The sequence below is a fragment of the Chanodichthys erythropterus genome, chromosome 6 (assembly GCF_024489055.1).
Source record: "Chanodichthys erythropterus isolate Z2021 chromosome 6, ASM2448905v1, whole genome shotgun sequence".
Classification (NCBI taxonomy): domain Eukaryota; kingdom Metazoa; phylum Chordata; class Actinopteri; order Cypriniformes; family Xenocyprididae; genus Chanodichthys; species Chanodichthys erythropterus.
In genome coordinates, this window is record NC_090226.1 from 27,290,078 (window position 1) to 27,303,356 (window position 13,279).

At 36.8% G+C, this 13,279-nt stretch overlaps 1 protein-coding gene across 2 annotated transcripts; it reads left to right on the forward strand.

Annotated features, from left to right (window-relative positions):
• Nucleotides 1-607: 607 nt before the first annotated feature.
• On the forward strand, nucleotides 608-11,567 carry diras1a (DIRAS family, GTP-binding RAS-like 1a). 2 transcript variants are annotated; one of them, XM_067387421.1, is made up of 2 exons: nucleotides 608-802; nucleotides 7,868-11,567. In XM_067387421.1, exon 2 carries the CDS (start codon nucleotides 7,923-7,925, stop codon nucleotides 8,508-8,510), a length of 588 nt encoding a protein of 195 aa, XP_067243522.1. In that variant the 5' UTR covers nucleotides 608-802; nucleotides 7,868-7,922; the 3' UTR covers nucleotides 8,511-11,567. The 2 variants fall into 2 exon arrangements, with proteins under 2 accessions (XP_067243522.1, XP_067243521.1); XM_067387420.1 differs by having other exon boundaries at nucleotides 610-889; nucleotides 7,868-11,566.
• Nucleotides 11,568-13,279: the final 1,712 nt, after the last annotated feature.

Consider the following 13,279-nt stretch of genomic DNA (forward strand, 5'->3'; position numbering starts at 1 on the left):
CAAGATGAGCATACCTTATAAGAGTCTGTTGTTCTAAAATATTAATAGCTGATTGCTATTATATATATATATATATATATATATATATATATATATATATATATATATATATATATATATATATATATATATATATATATATATATATATATATATGCGTTAGGTAATGCGTAATGTATAGCCTACAACCTGATTACATCAGCAGGTGCACACATGGCATCTGTTCCACAATCTCAAAATAATGTGTTGTTTAGTGATGATTCAATAACCGTATAGACTCAACATATGCTTAACCATATAGTGGCGTTTATTTTTCAGGTCCGTACTTATAGCCTAAACCTCGTTTAAATAACCTATCTGAATTTTAATCCGTTTATTTCTTATATTTGATAAAACAAGAAATGTTCTTATAGCTATCTTAAAGTTTTATTCTATTTTATATCATTCCAGTGCCTCCATCCATCCCCAGGGTGTGCCAACAGAGGACAAAATGGTGTTTTATTAATGTAACATCCCCCTTATAGTGACGGAACAATGTTGTATGATCAACATGGCGTAGATGGAGAACAGTTTAACGGTATAGAGCAGGTGGGGTTTTTGTTCTCGTCGTGTAACGGGACACAGGACGCGGGGGTGAGCCGCATATCGCGTGCTTGCGTGCGTCAGAGAGGACGTGGTAGGACAGCTGGAGCGCGCGCGCCCGCCCGACCGAAGAGCAATAACAGCATTTTCAGCGACATCACTCGATTTACGCCATGCAAATAACACGAGAAAATGAAACGGGACTGGTACGGCAGAGAGTGTAAGACATTTGTCGTGTATCTGATCTCCTAATGCTTCCTATAATTTATGACTAACAAGATTTGGGACGTTGCAACACAGTCGCCAGGTAAGAATACATCGCTTTCACTAGCTATATATGCATAATTGTTTTAGTATGTAAAGCGTTTAGAGAAATGCGGCTTTCATGTATCGATACGCTCATGTATTTGACGCGCGTCCTTGTAGAATTTCGTGTGACGGACCGCAATAGCATCTTTCGGCGCACAGCAACGTAATGACTTTGAGGAGCCTTTGCATTTTGTTATTCATCGCCTGTTTGGTGACAAACAAGCGATTATTGACTTCACGGGTAAAAAAAATCGTTCTCTTCCTTCCTAGAAATGACGTTTCGTTAAGTGCGAATTTGTGTGAATGAAGCTCTGATGATCTATTTTTTTCCGTATGAATGTGAACGCGACAAATATGATTAAGTTAAACGTAATTTTAAATAGCATGTTCTGTTATCCACGGCCTCCCATTGCTTCGAAATGCTCATTCAGGTTGCATGGCCTATATGTGCTTTATTGCCCAACTGGCTGAGAGAAAATAACAGGATGCCTGTTTTGAATGTTGCCTAATTACAGCTTTACGCGCAATATTAACGCCAGTTGTAACAGCAAATCCAGTTCATTAAGAGATGCGGACCATCTCAGATCTGCATTCCATCAGAGATTTCAAGGAGCTTGAGTAAGAATTGAGTTGGTGGGATGTGGTATTTTTAGACATCACATGCGATAGACGCTTGCATGTCTCCTGTAGCCTTTCAGACCACCTCAGTTACACATTTCCTTACAGGGGAAATAGCTGTAAATTTTAAGTTTTTTTTTTTATTTTTTTTTTATTTTTTTTTTTAATAATCAGTGTGGATCAGTAAATTATGTTGTGTATGAATAGAAAAGAAAATCAATTTTTCAAAATTTTCCTTTAACTATAAATAGTTTCTTTCACCTCAGTATATGAATAGGCTGCAGTGACGTAAATTAAACCCACTGTTTGCCAGTTGGTTACTAGGGTAACTGACAGAAAGATGACATGCAACATTAGAAATATTTTTTTTTTCGTCTTTCTTCTGTATCTCTGATGACATTTTCTCATTCTTGTTTTTGCTCATTCTCGCAATCACCCTATACATGCCCTCGAGGTCTGTTTCCACAGTAACCACAGAATTCCCAGAGTCCCAAAAACGATGCACAACTGAGATGTCCCTAAGTGGCTCAAGGAGAATACAGCTTAGGTGTTCAAAGGCCTATTATATACTGACATCATGCAAACTGGTATCTACTGCGATGCCTCAGTGGATACCGTGCACCGATAGCTAACCAAGCAGACAGAGGCTGTGGAATATTAACCATGGTAAAATCACTGTAATCCACAGTTTTGAGTAGTTTAATGCTTTATGAAACAGAGCCAGCAGCAATATGTTAATATACACCAATGTGTGTGTATATTAATAAGAGAACAGGTCCGTTCACATTAAGGACAATACCTATAACAATAACTATAAAGTTTCAATAATTGTTTTAATTCTGAACTATAAAAACATTCACAGCCAATCAGAGCTCAACCATTAAAAATGGCAGATGACGTAACTGTTGCATATGCTTATAATAAACAGAATGTTAGCGTGCACTGGTGTGGATGCTGATGTACTTATTGTAATAGTTATCTTTATAGTTAATGTTCTTGGTGTGAATGGCTCTTACTAATAAGGCACTTGTATAGAAGCCTGTTTCCGCCAAAATGATTTGGTAAATCATAATTAAGACATAAAAACTTAAAAGTACTAAATCAAAATCATAACATACTTGGTCTTACTTGGAAAAGTAAAAAATATGACATTAAGTCATAATTATGAAATCAAAAGCCATTATTATTACATAAAAACTTGATATTATTAATTTTGACCTTTTATGTTCTAATTTAGATTTTTTGTAATTTCAACTTTTTATCTCAGAAGTATTAGGGTTGGGCCGATAGATGATGCCATCATCCATCAGCGATGCTGACAGACATCAAAATGTTGAGCCAGCATTGTGATTTCACGTGATTCGAACTAAACCACTGATATTCAAATGGTGGACCATGAGACAGAACGGTAGCACCATTTAACTGTTTCTAGATGAAGTGAGCAGCACGTCAAAACAGTGGTGTGGATCACACCACAAGCACTCAGGATCATTTGTGGTAATAATATTTTAGCACTATATCCTCTAGTAGTGCTAAAGCCAAACTTGCATCATTCAAACACTTCCAGCTCTGTGCACGTTCTCTCTTTCTGTAGATACGTGCCACATGTGCGTGTCCACTGGCGAGGAGCAGAGCGAGAGTTTTTAATTCACCTCCCCCCGCCCCTCCATCACAATGTTTCACTGTAGACATCGTTTGATTTACCAAATCATATTTTTTTTCTTTTATGGGAGAAATGGGCTTCCATACACTTGAGCAAAGACTATAGAATAACACAAGACATGTCACTCGTATTGTTTTGAATGGGAGAAAGTGTAACGCGCAATATGGCGGAATAAGTCCCGCCTTCTAAAGCCAAGAGCCAATCGCCGACTGGTAAAGTCATCGCGTCACTTCAGCGGCCATTAGAATCACCGGTTTCTATAGAAACAGTCAGACGCATTTAGGTCTGCGCATGCGCATTAGCTTGATCCAGCCTGAAAAAAATATTTTTTTTTTGTCATGATTCGAGCGTTTAGAAAATAAATTTATGAGTCGGTTGTTGTCAGATTTCATTGGTGATTTCAAATATCAAATTTAATCGTAAGGTTGACGAACAGTTTTGGAGAATCTGATGTTTCCCCATTCAAAGAGATAGGAGCTGCATGATGCCCAGGATGCCCGAGAGGCGTTTCAAAGATGGCCGCCGAGTGAAATTACTTGTCTTAAAGGGACTTTGACTTGAGCCATAAATGTAAATAAAATAATGTCATGACGCTGATTAGCTGTTGGCACCACAAAATTGTGAACTATCCTGCTTCACACTATCCCAATGTATGATTATCCATTTCGCACTTTTAACACCCCTCCAAAACAACAACCAGAAGTAACGCCCACTGGCAAAACATCTGCTGTAATATAATGATGCTGCTGCTGCATGAGTGCAGGCTACTGGTGAAACAGGCACATAAATACAGTGAATACAGTAAGAGCTGCTGCAATGAAAATAGGGAGAACCCCTTAGCAGATCTCGGCAAGTGGTGCTGGGGAAGGTGGAGGGCAAGGACAATTCCTTTAAGTGGTCAGCTTTAAGAGAACCAATCAGCTGCTCTGAAGAGTTTCATGACTGAACTATTTATATAAAGCTTGCAAAGAATTTATAGGAATACATGGCTACATTTAATGTTTATCGAATGGACAAAGCGGTGTAGTTACTACAATCTACCAGCAGGGAACTTGCACACACAAAACAATAAAACTCTGATCTTTGGCTCATCAAATCAATATTTAAAGATGGTCTGCTTTACAAAATGTTACATTTGTAACTCTAAACTGTGCATATGTTTGAAATCTCATAGCTTCATATTGATAGAGTATTTTAAAAATCAGAAACATGGTTGTTGTGTCTGTGGAGAGGACAGAAATGGTACCTCATCCAGCCATTTATTTATCATGGATCTGGCATTTATCTTCATATCCCTGTTCCATTGTTCTCAAACAGCACGTCACATCTCTCACAGTCCTGTGCATTATGTCCATGGCACAAAATTTACAAAGCCTCTTCATAAAATGTCTGAAAATGAGCGAAAAATGATGGAATATGAGATGTATGAGTCAGTTTTTTGAAAGCTTGTCTTTGGTTCCATGCACAGAGAAAAACAAAACATCTTAAATATTCAAAAAACTTGCTTTCCACTCATTTTATGCTGCCAGCAAACCAAAGAGGAAGTCTTTAGTATGGCTCATCTGGTCTCTGTTCATCTGAGTGATAGTAATCATTACCGCTAATTCAGATGTACTGCTGAAATTTCCTCTGGGGCTGAAGTCGATGTGTGACCCAAAGAGCATTTTCAAGCTCTTAAAAATTCAGACAGAAAAAAAATTCTCTGTTAATCAGACTGCATTGGTCTGGTGTGTGTATATTGATATATATTGATCTTGTGAAAATTAGGCATTTAGGTACATTTCTTTTGAGCCTGTCAGGAAGTGGCCCCTGTCTCTGAAAGCTGCAAATATTCAGTAAGGTGCCAGAAATATCTGGTGTGAACCTGCTTTCCACAGGAGACTGAGTCCAACGGCTGCTTCACAGCAAGATAAATGAGTCATTAATAGATGACCTTGATGCTGATGGCAGCAGAGACCGTACTACTCTATTCACAAAGGCACACAGACATACAGTGGCGTACACTAATGTACACACACATGCACACACACACACACACACACACGCACACACACACGCACACACAAATCTACTAGCGATTTCTGAGTGAAAATTGTTTCTACACCTTTTTTTTTTTTTTGTCAGGCAACCCTGTTACCAATGATGTCATGTGTAGATCTCATGAAAAATGTCAAGCACTTCATATTTCATACCTAAATTAAATTAAAGAAATTAGAAATTATATTCTGCTTTAAGATAATTAAGCCTATTTTTAAGACTTTTTTAGTATTGCAATATTATGTCCTTACAAATTATAGGTGAAATGTGTAGTTTCTGTGCCACTACCACCATCAAACTATCATTTCAGACACTTCCCCGTCTACAGTACCACCACAAATGCACAATATTGTGTCGATGTTGCCATATTGTGCTAGTCTGGGTGCTCAAACAAACAAATCCATGTTTTGATAGTGCCACTGAGCCACATTGTTTACATATTTGGTGGAATCATCCTACAAGTGGATTACTTTAAACCATTTCTGCATGTTAAGCTGGGATAGAAGAAAAACCCAAATTACTTTTAAAAACATTTTCCCCCAAAATTCTCATTGCCCTAATGCAAAAACACACTGTGGTAGTACATCTTTGCTGGTTTTAATTTATGCAGATATCCTTTCATTCTAGGGTAAAATGTGACATTCACATGAAAGGGAAATGCACATATTGTTTTTTTAATGCTTTTTGAAATAGTACACTAGTTAATAATGAGTCCCCAAAAATGTAAATGTGTAAAAAGTAAGAATGATAAAATAAATCTCAAACATAAGCAGAGTATAATGTTTATGAGAAGCACATAGATAAGATATATGATGGAGTTCTAAAATGACATTTAGATTTGAACTAAAATCCATTTTACATCATTAAATATATTTAAAATGACAATAAAATACAAATAGTAACAATAATTAAGTTAGTGCGTGAGGGATGAAGCATAGCCATTTTGAATTGATTTCAATTGTTTAATTTAATAATTATGAAACATTTTAATTAGTTAATAAAACTGTTAAAACAGTTCAGCACTCTTATACATTGAGTGGATTTCTTTTTATTTACTAATTTTTGATATATTATTGACTTTACAAACACTCACTGATTTATTGGTAATCTGACCATTTTCCTACCTTACTTGTCGGTATGGGCAAAATCGATTATCGGATGATATTCAAACAGACGTTGTAGTGGTGTTGTAGTACTCAAGAACGGTTTTGGTCTTGATACCGATCATAAGACCATTTTTTTTTGAAGGTCTTGGTCTTGACTGCATTTGTACTTGGTCTTGTCTTGGTCTCAAACTAAGACTTTAGATTTTATTTTAAGACCGTCGAAGACCACAATTGTGAGGATATCACTAAATTGTCAGTGCATTGTCTGATTTATTAAAGGGTTAGTTCACCCAAAAATGAAAATTCTGTCATTAATTACTCACCCTCATGTCATTCCACACCCGTAAGACCTTTGTTCATATTCGGAACACAAATTAAGATATTTTTCATAAAATCCGATGGCTCAGTCAGGCCTGCATTGTCACCAAGACAATTAACACTTTCAATGCCCAGAAAGCTACTAAAGACGTATTTAAAACAGTTCATGTGGCTACAGTGGTTCAACCTTAATCAAATGAAGTGATAAGAATACTTTTTGTGCCAAAAAAAACAAAATAATGACTTTATTCAACAATATCTATTGATGGGCCATTTCAAAACACTACTTCATGAAGCTTCGAAGCTTTATGAATCTTTTGTTTCGAATCAGTGGTTCGGAGCATATATCAAACTGCCAAAGTCATGCCCCCCAGTGGCGAACCATTGACATTTTGAAACTCTTACTGTATGACATAACGAAGCCTCGTTTACTGTGACTTTGACAGTTACACACTTCGAACCACTGATTCGAAACAAAAGATTTAATAACTTATTTTGAATTTGATTTATTTATATTGTTGTACACAAAAAAAAATAATATTGAAGATAATAAAATATTATTGCAAAAAAGTAGTGAGATCTGGATTTTTATATTACAAAATATGATATAATTATTAAATATATATAAATATAAGAAATTTGAGCACAATTGCAAACATGGTATCAATTTTATACAAACGTTTCAATAAATAAAACATTGTTTAGGCATTTGTCATTTTTTTTTATTTATTCAGATGCAACTTCTGTGCGTGCAACTATGAATTTTGTTGTTAGTGATTTCATTTGATTGTTAACAACTCTATATTGTGTCTTATTATTCTCATTGTATTTATTGATTAAAAGTAAGACATTAAGACATAAATGTGTAACTTTAAGATGAATTTGAGTGCTGATCTAGTCTTGGTCTTGATTCAGTCTCACATTTTCTTGGTCTTGGTCTTGCCTTGGTCTCCACCCCTCAAAGTTTTGTTCTTAACTACACCATACTACACCACTATGGTGTAGTAATGTAGAAGGTCACTTTGAGATGTACCAGCATTGGTTTTCATTTCCTTGCTAATAGATTGATTGGAATAGACTGAAAGTATATATTTCTGGTTTGATGTTTGGAAATGAGAATGTTTTCAGAATCTCTATTTATTTGTGTTTGAATGTTCACCTCAGAGGACAACTTTATATTGTATATACTTCTTATGTGGATGTGTAGCAAATGAAACCCTTTTCTTTTTTTCAGATCTCAGGGAATAATCGAGTCTTAACCGCCACATACCCTGATAAACCTGAGCAGCATGCCAGAGCAGAGTAATGATTACCGGGTGGTGGTCTTTGGAGCAGGGGGCGTGGGCAAGAGCTCCCTGGTTCTGCGCTTCGTTAAGGGCACCTTCAGGGACACCTACATCCCGACAGTGGAGGATACATACCGACAGGTCATCAGCTGCGACAAGAGCGTATGCACACTGGAGATCACCGACACCACTGGCAGCCACCAGTTCCCTGCTATGCAGCGTCTGTCCATCTCTAAGGGCCACGCCTTCATCCTGGTCTACTCCATCACCAGCAGGCAGTCACTGGAGGAGCTGAAGCCCATCTACCAGCAAGTGCTGGCCATCAAAGGTAATGTGGAGAACATCCCAATCATGCTTGTGGGTAACAAGAGTGACGAGACCCAGCGCGAGGTGGAGACCAAGGAGGGCGAAGCTCAGGCAAACATCTGGAAATGTGCGTTCATGGAAACATCAGCCAAGACCAACTCCAACGTGAAGGAGCTTTTTCAGGAGCTTCTAAACCTGGATAAGAAGCGGGATATGAGTCTGAACATGCGCTCCAGCAAGCAGAGACGTGCAGACAAGCTGAAGGCGAAGTGCAGTGTGATGTAGGAAGCTGGATCCATGGTCGCACCACTCAGCGCGTAACTGACTCCTTGATAATGTACATAAGTCCCTCACCTTAAAGGAACAGTATGCCCAAAAGATAAAACTTCTGTCATGATTTACTTATCATCCTGCCGTTTATGACCCATATGACACAAAAGGAGATTTTTTTTTTTTAAGGAATTGTACTGACCAAACTTGTCCATGCAAACAAAAAATCTCATTGAAATTTTCAATTTGACTTGTGAGGTGTATTCCAAGTTTTGTAAGGGAAGACATATGAGATCATATTAACTGTGTGAATTTTAGAATCATAACCATAAGTCGAACTCATGAACGATACATTTGGACTGATTTTGTGGATCAACTGATTCTTCAAAAAGATTCAAGCAAACAATTTGTTTATGAATTAGATTTCATTACATATTGCATTAACATGCCAAATTGACCCAGGGTGAATGTAAAACGTTTCAGTATATAATAATGTAAATTTCAGCTATTTTTCCACACAAATCTGTTGAATGGCTTTATAAGACTTGGAATTCAGCGCACTAGTCATATGGACCACATTTATGAAGCTTTTATGGTTCTTTTGCACCTTTATGATTCTTATATTTCCTTTGTTCAATAGAAGAAAGCCATGTATGTTTGGAACGACACGAGGGTGAGTAAAAGATGACAGAACTTTCATTTTTGGGTGAACTCTCCCTTTAACTATCGATTCCTCTCAGTCTTAATCAGGTAATCTTTAGTGTGCATCTAAACCTTCAGTCGTCTCCCTTCCCTTGTATGATCTGGCTCCTGTAGTGACTTTGTGTACAGGACTATAAGAGTTGACACATGAAGCAGGGAGGACGTCCCACTATTCTCACACATGCTCTCTCTACTGCTTTCTGTGGACTTTTTATTGAATTCAAGACAGACCAAATCATCAATATGGCCATTTTTATGTCTGGCTGTGGTTTTAATGGTACGGTGTCAAAATGCAGACATAAATGTCTTGAACTGGTTATGCATTGTATGGGATTCTCATCCAAAGAAAGAAAAGGCCTGGACACAGCTAAAGAGGCGACACTATCCGCTCTTCCAAATTACATAGCAGCACAAAAGCCTTTTACAAATCGGAAAACAATTTGGGACGAAGGACATTCATAGTTAACCGGCTTGCCAGTGATGTAACCTGGTATAACAGAGTAAAGTGCATAATGCATGTCTGATATAAACTACCTTCATATTAAATGTGATTGAAATCTTTTCATCGAGAACAGAGCTATACCTTATTGAAGCACAGTGAATAAGTCCTAAATGTGATCATTTCTAAAAGCTATTTTTTTGTGAGGGGGGTGGGGGGTTGGGGGTGTCGATCGGTGCTTTGTTTTACTCTGTTTTGTTTTTCAAGTGTTGATGGCACTCGAAAACTTTAATATATGCATTTCATCATCTAACTGAAAACATATATCCTGTATGTGAAATCTATGTGTATTATCAGCACTAATGAAAGCCCCTGTACAGCCCCTGTTTTTCTGTCAGTGTCTATATTTCCTCTGATAATTTATTGCCATTTGCTTTAGCAATACATAATACTATAAAAGCACTTTTAGAATCTTGAGCACATTCAAAACACAGAGCATTAACCTTTACAAAAAATGTTCTTGTCAAACACTCTGCGTTTACAACTTTACTGCAGATACAGTGTTTATTCAATAAATATTATGTGAGGGACCAGAAAAATAAAGAAGCACAAACAAAAGGGAATTAATTACTGCTTGTTTTCTTTTGTGGGTTTGAAAATCTACGTACGGTATACAGTGGCCCCAAAAGTATTTGGATACTTTTGGACACTCAATTCACATGTAAAAATGCCATTGCATGACAATGCAAATGCACTGAATATATTTACAAAATATTAAACCAAGTGGCATCTGGAAACACATAACGCTAGAGCTCTTAGAACTAATGGCACTTTTCTGAGAAGTTTGTGAACAATTGGTCAAAGGTGATTTTTACAGGATGTATGAAGTCAGTTCATTATATAGAATAGCATTAATTGATTTATCATTTAATTAATCAAAAATGATTTTGACATGTTTTGCTTGAAAAAGCGTGTTTGTGCTATACTGTATCTCTTTCCAGCAAATGCTTTGATATTTCTACATACTTTAAAACAAAAGACATTCCTACATTTTTAAGTCTCACTTAAATGTCAAAATAGTTTCTGGGGCCACTGTAGATGAGATTGCAGGTACTCACCATAATTCTTTAAGGTGAAAAGTCTTTTTTAACAGAAATGTGAACTTTAGGCCCTTATTATATTACTGCAGTTGATGATGGATAATAATGATAGATACTGAGGGGAATGAGTGTACCTGAAGATGCAACAAGAGCATCTGGTGGAACATCTGCTCAGTCAGCCATGATGTATCTCAGAAGATTCAACAGAAAGAGAAGCATGAATTAATTGATACAATAAAAGCATATTTTTGTGTATGGGGATTTTACTCTGTTGAGTCTGGATTGTGTGCTGTACAGTGTTTTATAAGGAAAGTTGACATTTCCAACAGAACGTCTCTGGATTTAAGACTTTCAACTTCCACAAATAAGGCTTTTCCAAGAAGGGGCTCTGTCATTTCACCACAAAAGACTGCAAAAGCACCATAAATGTATGTATGAAAGTGGTCCATATGACTTGTGCGCTATAGTCCAAGTCTTCTTATATTGAAGTTCTTCTGAAGTTGCATAATAACAAGGATAGAAAAGCAGAGCATGCATAAAGATTAGTTCAATGTAAAGCCTAAAACTTCACTCAAATGTACAGTTATTCACATCTTAACATGTTTGTAAAATACTCCTTACATTGAAACAATAATTTAAAATTTAATTTAAATATTCACCCAAAAATGAAATCTGTCATCGTTTACTCACCCTCATATCATTCCAAGGCTGTATGACTTACACCCCTCTGTGGAACACAAAAGAAGATATTGAAGAATGTTGGTAACCAACATTTTTTAGTGACAATTGACTTCCAATGTATGGGCTAGATAAACAAACAAACAACACAAAACATTTCTCAAAATATATTATTTTATGTTCCTGAGAATAAATAAAGCTTGTTTTATAACATCAATCAGGGTGAGTAAATTTAAATTTCTAGATGAACAACTGTAACAATGGTTCCTTGAGAATGGAACGAGTTCCTGCATCTGACGTAGATGCTGAAGGAACCCCTCTGCCTAATTGCGTAATGAAGCAGTAAAATAAGTCCAAAGTTTCAAGTTTCAAGTTTAATTTATTTACATAGCACTATTAAAACAGCATCAGCTGACCAATATGCTTTACAACATCGGATAAGATAAATACAAGCAAAACAATTAAATAATAATGTCACAGATAAAATCTGAGATAATTTAACCAACACAATATCAAAAGAAAATCAACAGCCAACAGAAGTCAGAATACAAAAATAAAACATCAAGGCACATTAAAAGCAATGGAAACATAATAAGTGTTAAGCATAGATTTCAAAATCTGTAATGTAAGAGAAAATCTAATGTGAACTGGTAACCTGTTCCAGAGTTTAGGGCCCACAACAGCAAAGGCACGTTCTCCTCTTTGTTTTAGTCTGGCTCTGGGAACAGCGAGCAATCTAAGACTACTGGATCGAAGAGCTAGAGAAACGTGATGATATAAAAACAACAAAATTACTCTTTCAAAATCTTGAAAAGAAAGAAAAGGTTTCATTTTGGAAAGAAGACGGATATGGAAAAAAAAAAATCTAACAACTGAATTCATTTGTTTGTCATCATGTTTCAGCTCACTTTCAAGCAAGTTTTTTACAAGAGTTTTTGCTTGAGATGAGACATGATGATCATTAACAAATTTTGTGTGAATGCCACTATTTGGGCCAAAGAATACAATTTCAGTTTTCTTTTAATTTAGATTTAGAAAATTGAATGACATCCAGATATTTACGTCCTCCATACACTCCATCAGAGGGTCCAGGGTAATGTTACATGAGCGTTTAAGGGACAAATAAATCTGGGTGTCATCGGCGTAACAATGAAAAGATAAACCATGTAGAGCCCAAAGGGAGCATATATAAAGAAAAAAGGGTAGGAGCACGTATAGATACCTGTGGGACCCCCCATGGGAGATTGGCAGCAGATGACATGAGGGTACCAAGGCGAACAGATAATCTGCTGTCCTTTAAATAGGAACTAAACCAGCATAAAACTGTTCTAGTCATGTCCACATGTCACATCTTGAGATGGGAAATAATCAATCGATCGATCATGTCAAATGCAGCAGTAAGCTCTAATATCACCCTGGTCAGTTACCATATAGATTTAATTTAAAACCTTTAATAAAGCCGACTCAGTGCTGTGAAATGTTCTAAAACCTGACTGAAATGTTTCATAGATTTTTCATAAATTTTGAAGCAGAAAAGAGAGTAACTGAAGTTGAACAATCATGTAGCATTTGACGTCTTGGCCAGGAATCTATAAAGCGCAATTAAGAATCATGTATGGCAGTATGGCAGGGCAACGCAGCATCTCGTTCACTTCTCAGGGAACCACAGTTGTAACCTCCCAATCTTGGAAATGCCAAGAATCACACAACTCCAATCCTATTGGCCGGCGACAGCATATGACGTCGAACGGCGCAAACTGTGACGTATAAAGGGAGCGCCCGAGGAAGCAGTCGGACACCTTTTCGTCTGTGAGGGACTGTTCCGCAGACACCCCGAAGCATGGCAGGGAAGCGCAGAGTCTCGT